Source organism: Microcebus murinus, chromosome 12, assembly GCF_040939455.1.
Source record: "Microcebus murinus isolate Inina chromosome 12, M.murinus_Inina_mat1.0, whole genome shotgun sequence".
Taxonomy (NCBI): Eukaryota; Metazoa; Chordata; class Mammalia; order Primates; family Cheirogaleidae; genus Microcebus; species Microcebus murinus.
This window is the reverse complement of record NC_134115.1, coordinates 29,869,500-29,883,956: the sequence shown is the minus strand read 5'-3', so window position 1 is coordinate 29,883,956 and position 14,457 is coordinate 29,869,500. Positions and strand designations below refer to the sequence as shown.

The window sequence follows — 14,457 nt, the reverse complement described above, 5'->3', positions numbered from 1 at the left end:
CTGATTAATATGTCATAAAAATCAGCATCTTATAATAATTTCCAAGAAGGTGTAAATTTACCATTCTTCCATAGGACTTACTTTGAAAGTACAAATTATAAGTACGAATGCAATTTCTGTGGGAACAGCTTCAAAATATTAAAAGGCTGGTATATAGGCCCTCAAGCATTTTAGATATACCAGTTTACAAATAACTAGCATGCCAATTACAAAGCACTCCTCCTTACCAATAAAAGCTGATCCCATTAGGACTTCTGCTAGAGTCTTTTAGTCCCAACTGAGTTTCTGCATTGTTTCAAAGACCACAGAACAAAATTTCTGCAAAAAACAGTCTATGTTTCATTCTCATAATCAATTCAGATGGGACATCTTCCCATCTAATGCCACCAGGGAGACTTTGACAAGCTAATGTCTCCCTGGACATATTCTCCTCATCTTTTAATTGTTTTCTCTTTTCTGGCATCCACTTCGGGTCCCTTTAGTACATGTCAGCATCTCCATCACGGAATTGGGAGGAAGAGGAAGACAAGTGAAGGTCAAATCATCAGATTTAATATTTCTTGACAAATCTGGTAAACAGTTTTCATGTTGCAGATACAAACTGAGATGTTATAACATGTGATTTTTAAAAGATCATCTTTGGATTTCATTTACATATACTAATATATGAGGTAGATATGTAGATACATAAACAAGCAAACATAAAATTTGGAGTTTATGGGTAAGCATCCCCAATTTTATAATTTATCCGTTGAATCTTGAACAAGTTGTTTAACCTCTCTGATTCTTATTTTCTAATCTGATGAATGGAGATGATAATATTGCCCACATTATTCATATTCATTTATTTTTAAAATTTATTCTTTTAAATTGACAAATAATTATATATATTTATGGGGTATAATGTGATGTTTTGATTCATGTATATATTATAGAAAAATAAATTAAGCTAATCAATATATCCATCATTTTACCAACTTATCTTTTTTTATGTGTGGTGAGAATATTGATAATCTATTCTTTTCGCCCTTTTATTTTTTTTTATTTTTTTGAGACAGAGTCTCACTTTGTTGCCTAGGCTAGAGTGAGTACTGTGGCGTCAGCCTGGCTCACAGCAACTTCAAACTCCTGGGCTCAAGCAATCCTTCTGCCTCAGCCTCCCGAGTAGCTGGGACTACAGGCATGCGCCACCATGCCCGGCTAATTTTTTCTATATATATTAGTCGGCCAATTAATTTCTTTGTATTTATAGTAGAGATGGGGTCTCGCTCTTGCTCAGGCTGGTTTCGAACTCCTGACCTTGACCAATCCACTGGCCTCGGCCTCCCAGAGTGCTAGGATTACAGGCATGAGCCACCGTGCCCGGCCATCTTTTAGCCCTTTTAATATATACATTATTACTAACTGTGGTCACCATGTAGTACAATAGATCACTAAAACTTGTTTCTCCAGTCTAACTGAGACTTTGTACCCTTTGATCACCATTTCCCTTACCTCCCACAGCCTCTGGTAACCACCTTTCTACTCTGTTTCTGTGACATTCACTGTTTTGGATTCCACATATTAATTTATTTTTAATCTGTTTCATTCAGAAGAGGATTTAACACTGCTGACAGAACTGCAAATAAAATAGATGAGAAAAGGAAGGTGGTAAGAAAATAAGAATAAATAAAGAGAAAAATAGTTGGAATAAATTCAGGACACCAATCAGTAAGCTGCCACATTTGGCCGAGGTGAACAGAAATTTACTCTAAGAATTTAGGAGAGTCAGTTACAAAATGGGCACAATCTCTAAGTGTGCATGTCATCCTCAATGGAAGCATAATTCTCTTCTGAAGACTTGGGGATAATTTCCCTTTAGATCCTCATTGATGGAGGAGCTGGATGATGAATAGGTCAATGTCCACAGCAGTATTTCCATGGTGGACATATCATATCTCATGACTTCTGCTTCCTTTATCATCCTCTTTGCTGACCAGTGGTAAGCTCACCCAAGGGCAGGTCAGCAAGCACAATTCACAGGGGTGGGGCTTTATAAGAGGTGAGAACGAGGTTCTCTGATGGTTTTGCTTAAACTAGGGACCAAGTTTCAAATATTTAGAGGCATGGATGGATGGCATATCTTTTATGCAAAGTTTCCTCACATCTTATTTCTTACAACAGAAGTTTTAATACAATTGGACAGCAGAGATATAGTGGTAACCTGTTGTGGCAAAACTCAGATGTATAGATAACCTGACATGCAGAAGGGAAAACTGAGAGCCTCACATAAAATATGAGGTGCCTAAACAGACATAAGGCTTGAATAATGATCATTCCTTATTCCATCTGCAGGCAAAGTGTAACTTATCAAGTTGTTCTGGGTCAGCTCCAGTAAATAAAGAAGTGGCCAATCAAGATCTCAAAGTCATGCACGCTGGGAGATGGTTGTGATTATTTTAGCCTGAAACTGTTTTCAAAGCAGGTATCTCTAGTTGCTCACAGAGACCATTAAAAAATAGCAAAGCAGTAAAGAACATCAAGGTTTAAGGAATATATGTCTTGATGGATTAGTTGCAAGTAGACCCTTGAAATGCTGTGAGGATCCAGTGAGATAATACCAGTGAACCTGTTTTGTAAAGTGCCACGAAAATCCTAGTTATTATTATCAGAATCCCATCTGTCTGAGGATCAATAATAATTGGCTCTGCTACGACCCAGGCTAGCCTTAGTGAAAAACACAATCACAAAAAACATACAATTAAGCATCCTGACATCGAGGACTGCTACACAGCAATAACGAACAATAAAATCTTCCTCACGACTTTCCGTGTCTCCACTGAAATTCTCCAGGATGGGGACAGTGGGACCCACCTCGTCCACAGATGGGTACAGGGCAAAGAGCTCGGCCTGCCGATTGGTCCTCCGGGCCTCCTCATTCTGCTTCTCAAAGTCCTCGGCACTCACGTGCTGCAGGAGGTTTTCCAGCCGCGGGTCAGGCTGCAGGCTGCGGAGGTCAAAGCCACAGGCGGTGAGGGGGCCTTTCCCAGACACATGGCACAGCACCTTCAAGCGGCGGGGCCCTGCCTGGGAGAGAAAACAGTGGGGCTAAGACGAGGACAAAAGAATCTGGGATGTCTCAAGACTGCTACAGTCTGGGGCTACACAATCTCAGGCCTTAAGTTTTCTGAACAGACTGGGGATTTGACGAGAGTGACGTCGTATCTTCCTGGCCGGACTGTCCTAGAATCGCATGTCTCCTTCCCAGCTGGAAGCGGGCAGTCACTCGTCAGATGTCCATAAACCAGTCCCGGGGAGAGGTTTGGAAATAGCACTGTGTTCCTCTTAGCTGTTGGCGCGTTCCTTCCTGGAGGGAGGGAGCCAAGTCACTTCATGAACCACACTCGGGTCTCACGCTCAAGCGGAACAGAGCTGGACGAAGGTGGGAGGAAAAGGAGGCTGCACTGGGGAATAAGGAGACCCCCTTCTTAGTCTCCACGCCAGAGCCTGGATTTGAAAGTGGAAAATAAAGTGACCTGTGAGGCCTTCCAAACCCAACTTTCTATAAACTCCAAAGCTGAATGTTAGGTTTCCAAAGACAAAGTTGTGGGAGCGGGGAACTCTTTTCTACAGGACTTTAGTAGTAGTAATAGGAATAAGCACCAAAAAAAAAAAAAAAAAAAAAAGGAAAAGGAAAAGCATTTGGTATTGAAGCAGTATCTGCTTTTAGTTGTGCTTGTCTTAGTGTGTTTGAGAAAAGCAATCTTAAATTAGTGACAGGGTGGATGCTTTACTCCATTAGAAATGTCTTGGTAACTGAGGGCTACTTGCCTAACCGAAGACCCAGCAAGGCATAAATAACTGTAAACAACTATATGTTGTAAGACTGTAGCTAGATCAATGATAAACATCTACAAAATTTATGGTAAAATGTTATTCTCAAAGTTCTACCAAATGGACATACTACTGGACAATTTCTCCATCCTATATATGTTTTTTGTGGCATCTAGCCTACCTCATAAAACTGCTACTCCACTAGATGATATTACCCAGACTAGCAATAATCAATATTAACACTTTAATTAGTAATATTGTAAGCCTTCTCATTTTCATCATTTTTCATTTTATCACATTTTTCATTTTTTAACTTAGCTTTCTGACTCTGCTTATGCCTTTCAATAGGTTCTCAATGATTTTCTGCTCCTCAATAATGAAAACATGCTTGATCCTGTCACGAACACATTTAGCACACATGGAACCACCATAGGCCCTGCTGACATTTTTTGTTTTGTTTTAGACAACCTCATATGAACTTTTGGTCTCATAGCACGAACCCCTCAGAGCCTGCCTGCAGACACGCCGGATGCAGATTTTAGTGCTTTTCCAACCTTCTTGGTATAAAGGTAAACAACTCCATCACCAGGGGTTGGGGACAGCCTAGTTTTGTTAGAGGCTATATTGTAGGAAAGCCTACCACAGTATGTCAAGCACTGGACGTTCTGAGGGCCCCTAAACCAGCTCAAAGGACTGTTCTGAGAGCTCCTGGTTCCTGCAATATCTCAGGTGGTGTCTGAGAAGGAAACAGATGAAGAAAAAAATAGCTTCCATACCTAGACAGTGTCCCCAGAAGAGCTAATTAGTAATACTTTTGTTTGTCTTAGAATTAATAAAAGTTTGGAGAAAATGAGTTTAATATCCCAAGTTTATTTAAAAGGATGTCAAGCTATGTATGTGTCAAAAGTCCTAAAAATGCTCATATCCTTTAATGGAGAAATTTCACTTCTAAGAATTTATCCTAAGGGTCTAACTGGACAAGTGTGCAAGGATGCGAGGACAAGAGCATCTCCAAGACACTATTTGTAATAGCAAAATAACAGAAACCAACTAAATGCCCCCACAAAAGAGGAGGCATTAAGAGGTTTTGGAACTTTAATACAATGGAAAGTTATGCAGCCATTAAAAAAAAATGTATTCATTGGAAAAGAAAGATAATCACAGTATATTGTTAATATGAAAAATGAAGTTACACAATATTTACATAATATTATGTACAATATGACCTAATTTTTACGAATATGTGTCTACCATGGAGTCATAGCACATATGTATTTGACTTATATAAATTCAGGCATTCGGCCTCACCGTTCCACTCAGTAAGAATGTATACAAGAATGAGAGTAGAATGGAAAATGTTGCTGGCTGTCTTATAGTCCAAGCATCTCTCCATGATGATTGCTATTCTACTACATTAAGACATACAACTTTGGTACAATTTGGCTCTTTTTGAAATTTTTAATTGATACATAATAATTGTACATATTTTTTGGGTACAATGAGATATTTCAATGCCTGTATACAATGTGTAATGATCAAATCAAGGTAATGAGCATAGCTGTCACCTCAAACAATGACCATTGCTTTGTGTTGGGAATGTTCAAAATCTTTGCTTCTGGTTATTTGAAAATAGAGAACAAATTATTGTTAATAACTGTAGCCCCCCTGCAGTGCTATAGAACTGTGGTCCCCACCCCCGGGCCGAGGACTGGTACTGGCCTGTGGCCTGTCAGGAACCAGGCCGCACAGCAGGAGGTGAGCCGCGGGCAAGTGAGCAAAGCTGCATCTGTATTTACAGCTGCTCCCATCACTCACATCACCGCATAAGCTCCGCCTCCTGTCAGATCAGCTGCAGCATTAGATTCTCATAAGAACTCCAACCCTACTGCTATAAACTGTGCCCTCGAGGGATCTAGGTTGCATGCTCGTTATGAGCATCTATGCCTGATGATCGGAGGTGGCACTGAGGCAGTGACGCTAGCACTGGGGAGCAGGTGCAAATGTAATAAATGTGATGGCTTGAATCATCCCCGAACCATTCCCCTTCCACCCCAGTCTGTGGAAAAATTGTCTCCCATGAAACCGGTCCCTGGTGCCAAAAAGGTTAGGGAAGGCTGCTATAGAACACTAGAACTTATTCCTCCTATCTAGCTGTAACTTTGTGTCTGCTATATCCATACCATCCATATCCATACCATCTTTCCCAGCCTCTAGTTACCACTATTCTCTCTACATCTATGATATCAACTTATTTCATTCCTATATATGAGTAAGAACATACAATATTTATCTTTCTGTGTCTGGCTTTTTTCATTTAACATAATATTCTCCAATCTCATCTACATTGCTGCAAATAACAGGATTGCTGGATCATATGGTCAATTTGGCTCTTAAATCCATCCAATTGACTTAGTCAAGTGCCCTGTTAGTCTGTTGTAGGACAGAGCATGTTTATGTATGTGCTGGTCTTCACCTATTGTCTCTCAGCTCCAAATGCACCCTTGTATACTCTGCTCTGTGATGCTGGGTGTGGGACTCAGCAGACCGTGTTTCTGCTTTGTCTGTGGCTCCTGTAGGCTTTGTCAATAGGGAGCACTACAGGGACGCTGGATGCTTGGAGGAGGGAGAAGTGACTTTCAGTTCCTCTCATCTTGGTTCTACCCTTCAGGTTCTTTTGGCACTTCCAGAGCTATCCTCATCTTACCTTCTTGAAGGTACCAGCATCAGCTGGGCAATCTCTCCTCCTAGGAGGTCTGAGTCCAGTCTCCATGAGGTCTTTCCTCTGAGATGCTGAGATACCACCAGCTGGGCAGTGCTCCCTTCTCAGAGATTTGAATTCTTGCTCTGAGGCTCCTTCTAGGTTCTAATAACTTCTAGGTTCTAATAACTCTAAACTATTCCCCTAGACCTGTGGTCCTCAAAGTGTGGTCCGGGGACCAGCATCATCATCATCATTTGGGAAATGCTAATTCCAAATTAGCAGGCCCTACTCCAGACCTGCTGAATCAGAAATTCTGGCAGGGTGCCCCCAGCAACCTATGTTTGAACAAGCAACTCCCACCCCACCCCACCAGGGGATTCTGCTGAAGCTCAAGTTTGAGAACCACTGCCCTAGATCCCAGCCCCAGGGTGGTGTGCTATTTCCTGTAGTTATGATTTCAGTATGACCTCCACTTTTCCCTTTTGGTTTTCTTAGTCCTCCAAAACCTGTATAATCAATTTCCTGTGTTAAATTTCTTCTGTTGAAATACTTAGTGTGGCTTCTGTCTAGCTAATACAAAGCACAATTTAATAGTTGGTCATTATGTAGTGCAAAAACTGAATTTAGTCAAAATTAACAATGAAAAATCCCTTACATTTTCTATGGAGTAGAGCATACAGTTATGCCATCCCTTAGTATGCCTGTCATATTCAGCACTGGAATTGATGGCTGGCTCCTCTGTGGAGCTCATATTAAGTAGTTGGCTTGGCTTTAGGGACCATATTGTTTGAAAAATAAATATTATTTTAAAGCCCCTAATTATATTGAGCATGGTGAGATGCATATGTTATGAGGACACATGAATGTCGAAAACTTTACAAGACGTTCCGTGCAAACTTGCACAAATTTTTTCTTCTTGGTTTTTTCTCATCTATAAAATGGGCAGATTGGACTAGAGCACTGGCTTTTAAAAACTTACTGTAGCAAAACATACATAACATAAAATTTACCGCCTTAATAATTTTAAGTGTACAGTTCAGGAGTGTTAAGTACATTCACATTGTAGGACAACCATCACCACTGCACACTCCATAATTTTTTTTCTCCTGCAAAGCTGAAACTCTATACCCATTAAACAACAACTCCCCATTCCTGCCTCCCCTCCCCCATCCCCTGACAACCACATTTGTTTATCCATTTGTTCACGGATGGACGCTTGGGTTGCTTCCACCTTTTGGCTATTGTAAATAATGCTGCTGCGAATATGGGTGTAGAGAGCTTAACTTTTGGGGACATGAAATTTATTTGGCTGTTGTTCTTTTTTGCTATTTTATGCAAATGAATGCTTGTTTTCTTTTGTGTCTCCTAGTTTGTTAGAGTATTTTCTGGAGTTCTTTACATGAATCCCAAAGCTATTGCCAAATGGGCATTAAAAAAATTAGTTACAAGTTAAAAGTTCATTTCACAATACATATACTTCAACCCGACTTTTTTTTTTTTTGAGACAGAGTCTCGCTTGTTGCCCAGGCTAGAGTGAGTGCCCTGGCGTCAGCCTAGCTCACAGCAACCTCAAACTCCTGGGCTCAAGCGATCTTACTGCCTCAGCCTCCCGAGTAGCTGGGACTATAGGCATGCACCACCATGCCCGGCTAATATATATATATATATATATATATATATATATATATATATATATATATATATATTAATTGGCCAATTAATTTCTTTCTATTTATAGTAGAGACGGGGTCTTGCTCTTGCTCAGGCTGGTTTCGAACTCCTGACCTCGAGCAATCTGCCCGCCTCGGCCTCCCAGAGTGCTAGGATTACAGGCTTGAGCCACCGCGCCCGGCCTCAACCTGACTTTTAAACTGTAACTATTTTATAATAATAACTAATGACAACAACAATAACAGTGACCAGCATTTCCTGGGCACTAAGTGCAGTTGGCATTGTTCTAAATCTTTACACATATTAACTCACTTAATACTCAAATAGTCTCATAAACTGGTTAGTATTATCAACCTTGTTTTCCAGGGGCAGAGTTAAATTACCCTGCCTGAGGTTTTAGGGTTAGTATGTAGAATCAGGAGGAGAATGAAGGCAGCCTGGCCTCAGTGTGGAGCTTTGAGTCACCATGCAGTCTGCCTAGGGGCACCCCTGAGTCTCTGCAGGAACTGTTCTAGGGATGGGCCCCAGGTGTCCCCCTCCCCCAGTTAGAGCCCTTCCACTTTTATCTATTTTAATCACTGAACTTCTTGGTTTTTGTTTGAACACCAATTTCTGTACCTACAAACAGATTTGGAAAAAAAATAACAGTGACTCAGATGGTACAGTTTCTCTTATTCAAACATTCTGTGAGTCTAACCTTTATTCTGGTTTTACAAGCCGACAGCATGCCCTGGGCAGAACAGCGCAGTAACCCAGTAACCATGTTGGTTGATGGGAAATACCTGAGCGGTGGGTTCATTGCACTCCAAGGTTTCTGACTCAAAAGTCTGTTTCTGCAGCGTCTTGTGAAAATCTTTTCGAGATCCAGTCTTTTTAAAGCTGCAAATCTCCGAACTTCCTTGGTTTCTTTTATTGTTGATATTATTTAATTGGAAGACAGAAAGAGAGAGAGAGAGGCAAAACCATTAGATTAAAATAAAAGTAATGGCTTAAGTGCAGACATGGTGTTGAGAGAGCTTTCAAAGAGAGGACCAATTGTAATTCCTCACATCTAATTAAGCACCAGGCCTAATACAAGGCTCTGTTGTAATGAGATACAAACTTGCCTCCTGGCTGGCTCCTTATTAAAGGCAGGAATGGCCTGGGAAAATGCCACTTCAGAGGTGCGGTCATTTCAGCTGTGGGGCATTTGGCTCCAAGCTGAAGCTAAACTATGACCCTAGTGTATGCAAGAGGCTGGAATAAATCTAGCAATGTGCAGAAGCAGCAAATAGAGATCGTTTGATGATAAAAATAGAGAAAACCATTTAATCTCCACATTAATGTTCTTTATAATGAATGACAAAGGCAAGACATGCTTAAGAAAAAATAGAAATAAATGATTTATCTACTGAAAGTCTTTGCTAACATTAGAAATCTCCACTCTACGGACTCCATTAAAATTGTGTTTAAAAAATGTGTAGCTATGGAAAGGGTTTAAAATAGAACGTCTAGCACTGTCACTGCAGAAGTGAGACCGGCATGAGAAAGGCAACAGATATTCAAGCGATGAGTAGAGAAACCAGTGTGTTTATTCCCCATTTTTATGACTCAAAGGCTTCTTGGAAAACATGTCGCAGGGTCAAATGCACAAACATGCACCATTTTGTTTGATTTCCCGGACTGTTAGAAAAACCTCTGGGCAAGCGGGTAAAGGGATATAAAGTGAGGGCAGTATGTATTGGGCAGATCGAATGCCAGACAGATAAAGCAGGAAATGTAGGAGAGTGACTAGCAATGATCCAATCAATACAGGGTATATAACTCCTTGGAAGGAAGGGGTGTCAGAGGGAGGGAGTGGCACCCACAGAGCAGGTGTTTGGTAATTGCTTAAATTAAAATTAACTAAAGAAAGAATGAGATGTCCCAGGGTCAACCATAGGGAGAACAAGACTCTCTCCCCGGATTTTACCATGCTCTGAAGATAAGCAATTTGTTTTGAGCAAAAGGAGACAAGAAACCACCTAGAAAAGAAACACGATCAGCTCAGTGACTAATTCAAGTAGAAGTAGACTGTCACTGGCCATCCACAGTGTCTCCTGGCCATCTGAATTGCCCTGACCCAAACCTGTATTGGCAGGCCTGGCCAAAAAGCAGGCCAAATTGGGGAAATGAAAAAAATAAGTAAATGAAAAAAGTATACTCTGAATAAGGAAATGAGACTAAATATTTAAAAAGGATTTTGAGAAAAATATCCAGAATAATTTCTGGTTTGGGATTCCTAAACACCAGCAAAACAAAAATTAAAATATAAACTATATGGTTCATAAACATCAATGAACCAAAAGTATTTTGGAGACTCTTTTAAACAAGTCCTCAGAAGTAATAACTATTTAAACTATTTACGAACATTATTTTGGTTCCAGTTGCTCTAAGTGTGCAATGGTAGCAGTAAAAACAAGTAGCAATATATATTAGCAAAATTATTTTGTAAGATTTATTTTCTATTAACAGAGTTCTTTGAAAGAAATCCTTACCTGGGATTTTATAAGCCTGCTAATTTCTTTCTTTCTTTTTTTTTTTTTTATAACTAAGCTCAAACACATCTTTATTAATCAAAATAGGAGCCATTACAATCAACGCATTTTTGCCAGCAAGAAATGTTTGCTTATTCCTGTAGCAAAAGAAGCCATGCTTCAGGATTCAACAAACTCTTGGAAAGCATTTTCTGCATCTTGCTGGTTGTGGAAGTGTTTTGCCCACAAAAAGTTGTCGAGATGCTTGAAGAAGTGGTAGTTGGTTGGCGAGAGGTCAGGTGAATATGGTAGATGTGGCAAAACTCCATAGCCCAATTCGTTCAACTTTTGGAGTGTTGGTTGTGCAACAGGCAGTCAGGCATTGTCGTGGAGAAGAATTGGGCCCTTTCTGTTTACCAATGCTGGCTGCAGGTGTTGCAGTTTTCGGTGTATCTCATCGGTTAGCTGAGCATCCTTCTCAGATGTAATGGTTTCACCGGAATCCAGAAAGTTGTAGTAGATCAGACTGGCAGCAGACCACCAAATAGTGACCATGACCTTTTTTTAGGTGCAAGTTTGGCTTTGGGACGTGCTTTGGAGCTTCTTCTCTGTCCAACCACTGAGCTGGTCGTCGCCGGTTGTCGTACAAAATCTACTTTTTGTGAAATGTCACAATCTGATCGAGAAATGATCCCTTGTTCTTGTGTACAATAAGAGAAGACACTTCAAAATGACAATTTTTTAAATTTTCAGTCAGCTCATGAGGCACTCCCTTATAGAGGTTTTTCACCTTTCCAATATGCTTCAAATAATGAACAATTGTAGAATGGTTGAGTTCTTAGGCAACTTCTCACGTAGTTGTAAGAGAATTGGCTTGATGATTGCTCTCAGTTGGTTCTCGGCTCACCTCTCCCTTGCAAAACTTCTTGAACTAATACTGCATTGTTCATTAGCCATTCCTTGGCCAAATGCATTGTTGATTTGGGAGTTGTCTCCACTGCATTACAACCCCTTTTGAATAGATAATTGCTCAGATTTGCCTTTTGTCTAACATCATCTCCAAAGTTTGAGTTTCGGCTCCCATCCTTCACTTGTATACTGCCAACAGATGAGCCCAATCAGGTCTTGCACCCTGGCACTGGCCATTGTCACCAAGGTCATTGGCAGCAGTCTGTCCTGGCTTGAGTGCAGGGGGAGGTAGACATCGATCTTCTTGGTTGCTGTTGTACCGACATGACCCTTGCCATCAAATTTGGAATACTCATTAAAGAGGTTATTCAACTGCAGAGGGCACTGCTCCAGACGTACAGATAATATTGACTGCTTTCCAGAACTTGGAGGCTTCTCTTTGAGGGACTTTTTTTCAAACAGTGACTTTAACTCCTGGGCTGATTGCTTAGAATTTCTTTCTTTCCACTGAATATTTTTGCATTTGATCTGGTTTTGTCTCTCTTTTCAGAGTCACTCTAATCTTTGAGCTGTGTTTGAGCGTCTTCTAATACCAAAGTCCCAACTTGAGGTAATATCGACTGACTGGGCATATATATAGCCCTGAGTCTCACCATTGCTTCCCTGAATTTCTGACCCACTGTCTCCAGGCATTGAAGGAGGATGAATCTTCTCTAGGTCAACATCATGATCAATGAGAACCATCTCACACATTCCCGTGTCATCACTGGTCACATGTGACTGTCGAATATGAGCTAGAATGATAGTTGGATTGTCCAAGAAGGCCATCCTTTCTGTGGGCCAATTTCCTTAAAAGGCTATTTTCTCCTCTTCATATTGTTTCACGAGCTCACCTACCATGTGAAGGTTACTGTGAAATACTTCAAATTCCATAAGCATTCAGGGCTGCAGACTGTGGGAAGAGAATGTTCCAAGCACAGAATTAGCTGAAAGCAGGTATGAGCACACAGATGAACAGGAAAGGGGCTACCAGCATGCCCCATAGGCTCCAGAATCTTGCAGGTGTGTAAACTGAAGCTGCTTCCACACTACGGGCCGGGTCGGCCCCGGGACACGTTCCTGAGGGGAGGGCCCGGCTCCCCCACGCCTCCCGGCCCCTGCCCCGAGCTCTGCACTCTTGGGATCCAGGGGACCGGCGTTCCTCCAGGCCTGCTCAGCTTCCGCTTCCCGGGTTCACCCTCATGCCCCTGCTGCTCGCCGCTGCCGGCCCGCCCAGCAGCAGCCCTGTTGCCCCGAGCGCGCTACGACCCGGAACCCAAGCCTGCTAATTTCTTAAAAGTTATCCTCACTAATGTACATTTAGGCAGCAATGTGTATATGTGTGCTGTGTGGGCAGGCTTTCCTAAAGGCATTCTATAAAATGTCTGATTCTGGACTCTCTCTAAGGGCTTAAAGAAAAAAAATGCTAACATAGGCAAATAGGAGGTTGTGGCCTAAATTATACTACCCCAAATAACAACACACTGAATCTGTGTTTATTTTTCCTGATAATTCCAATCGTAAGGGGAAATATTACCAAAGAAATCACCTAACATGCATTCATTCTAAGATCAAATCAGTGAGTAAAAATTCAAATTTCACATTTTGGTATTTACCCTTTGCCTGTTTTAGGACCTGCAAAAGGTATTAATGTCAAAGGTTCAATATCACGTGGCTGTTAACAAGGAAACCTTCTTAGGCCACAGAAATAAAAATTAGGAAGTAACCTAGCTTAAGACCTTTAGAGTGGCAGCCTTAGTGACCAGAACTATATCTGCTTTAGCTTTATTTTTTGTCTGACAGTAAACTGTACCTATTTCCAATAGTGTTTACTTACAAGTGAACATCTCACACACACAGAGACACACACACACATCACACCTGCTTCCATCATCCTCAAGTTACTTCTCTCTCTACACCTCTGTTTCTTCACAGGGTCAGGCACGGACATGAAGTGAATGCCAAGAAGTTATCCCCAGCTTTAAGATTCATGGTAAAAAGTTTATACACTAGATCTGAAAAACTTAAAAGACGCTTAACTTTTAGGGACCTGAAATTTATTTGGTTTCCTTGGCTATCTTTTGCAAATGCATGCTTGCTATCTTTTCTGCCTTCCATTTTTAGAATGTTTGCACCCCACAGCCAGTGACAAATGGGCATTAAACAAGTTAGTAATGGGATAATATTAAAAGTTTATTTCACAATATATACACTTTAACCTGATAGATATGCCGGCCTTCAGGGTTTTTGCTAGGGAAAGCATAAAGACTAGCATCTTCCGTGACCGTGTGTTTGAAAGCAGAGCAAGCTTCTCTCCCCTTCCTCATACTAGATTTAGCATCTACTTCCCCGTTTTAAATTCTCAGAAAGTTGCAAAGCTCCCTCACGGCAGTGAGGGTGAGGCTGGCTGTGGAGAAGACGAGGGTTGGCAAGCATGGAGAAATGACTCATTCCAGAAGTGCTGGCCGCAGAGAGAGCTACCACTGGTAGGTAGCGCGACTGCTGGCTCAGTGCCACTGGCTACAAGAGAGTAGAGTCCCAGCCTCATTACCAGGCCCTGGCGACTGAGTAAAGGCAGCCGAGCTCCTGCTGAGCCTATGTGCAGACAGGAGGAGGACGGGGAAGCAGGCCAACTGCTAGAAAAGCCACCTTCATGAAATGAACACTGTTGCTTCCCAGAACTGTATTCCTTTTCTTCAAACACTATTCTTACACACTTGAAGACAATCCAAAGGCCAAACATATTCTGGGAGCATTCTCTTTCAAGGCAGTGTGGTGGAGCAGACAGAATCGGGGCTGTAGAGCCAGAAGGACCTGGGTTCAGATGCT

The 14,457-nt window shown here is 41.4% G+C and overlaps 2 protein-coding genes across 6 annotated transcripts in view; both read right to left on the bottom strand.

Moving 5' to 3' along the window:
- The window catches only part of DOCK8 (dedicator of cytokinesis 8), a 205,680-nt gene that overhangs the window by 125,381 nt on the left and 65,842 nt on the right, over positions 1–14,457 (bottom strand). For all 5 annotated transcript variants that reach the window (XM_020289294.2, XM_020289291.2, XM_020289296.2 and 2 more), the window contains 2 exons: positions 8,968–9,091; positions 2,854–3,066 (listed from right to left, as the gene is read on the bottom strand). In XM_020289294.2, coding sequence (XP_020144883.1) covers positions 2,854–3,066; positions 8,968–9,091 — 337 coding nt within the window. The remainder of the gene's footprint in view (positions 1–2,853; positions 3,067–8,967; positions 9,092–14,457) is intronic.
- On the bottom strand, positions 9,101–12,524 carry LOC105855890 (target of rapamycin complex 2 subunit MAPKAP1-like). The gene is given in 1 exon segment (XM_076008651.1): positions 9,101–12,524. A coding segment is annotated over 1 exon segment (684 nt). The 5' UTR covers positions 12,418–12,524; the 3' UTR covers positions 9,101–11,733.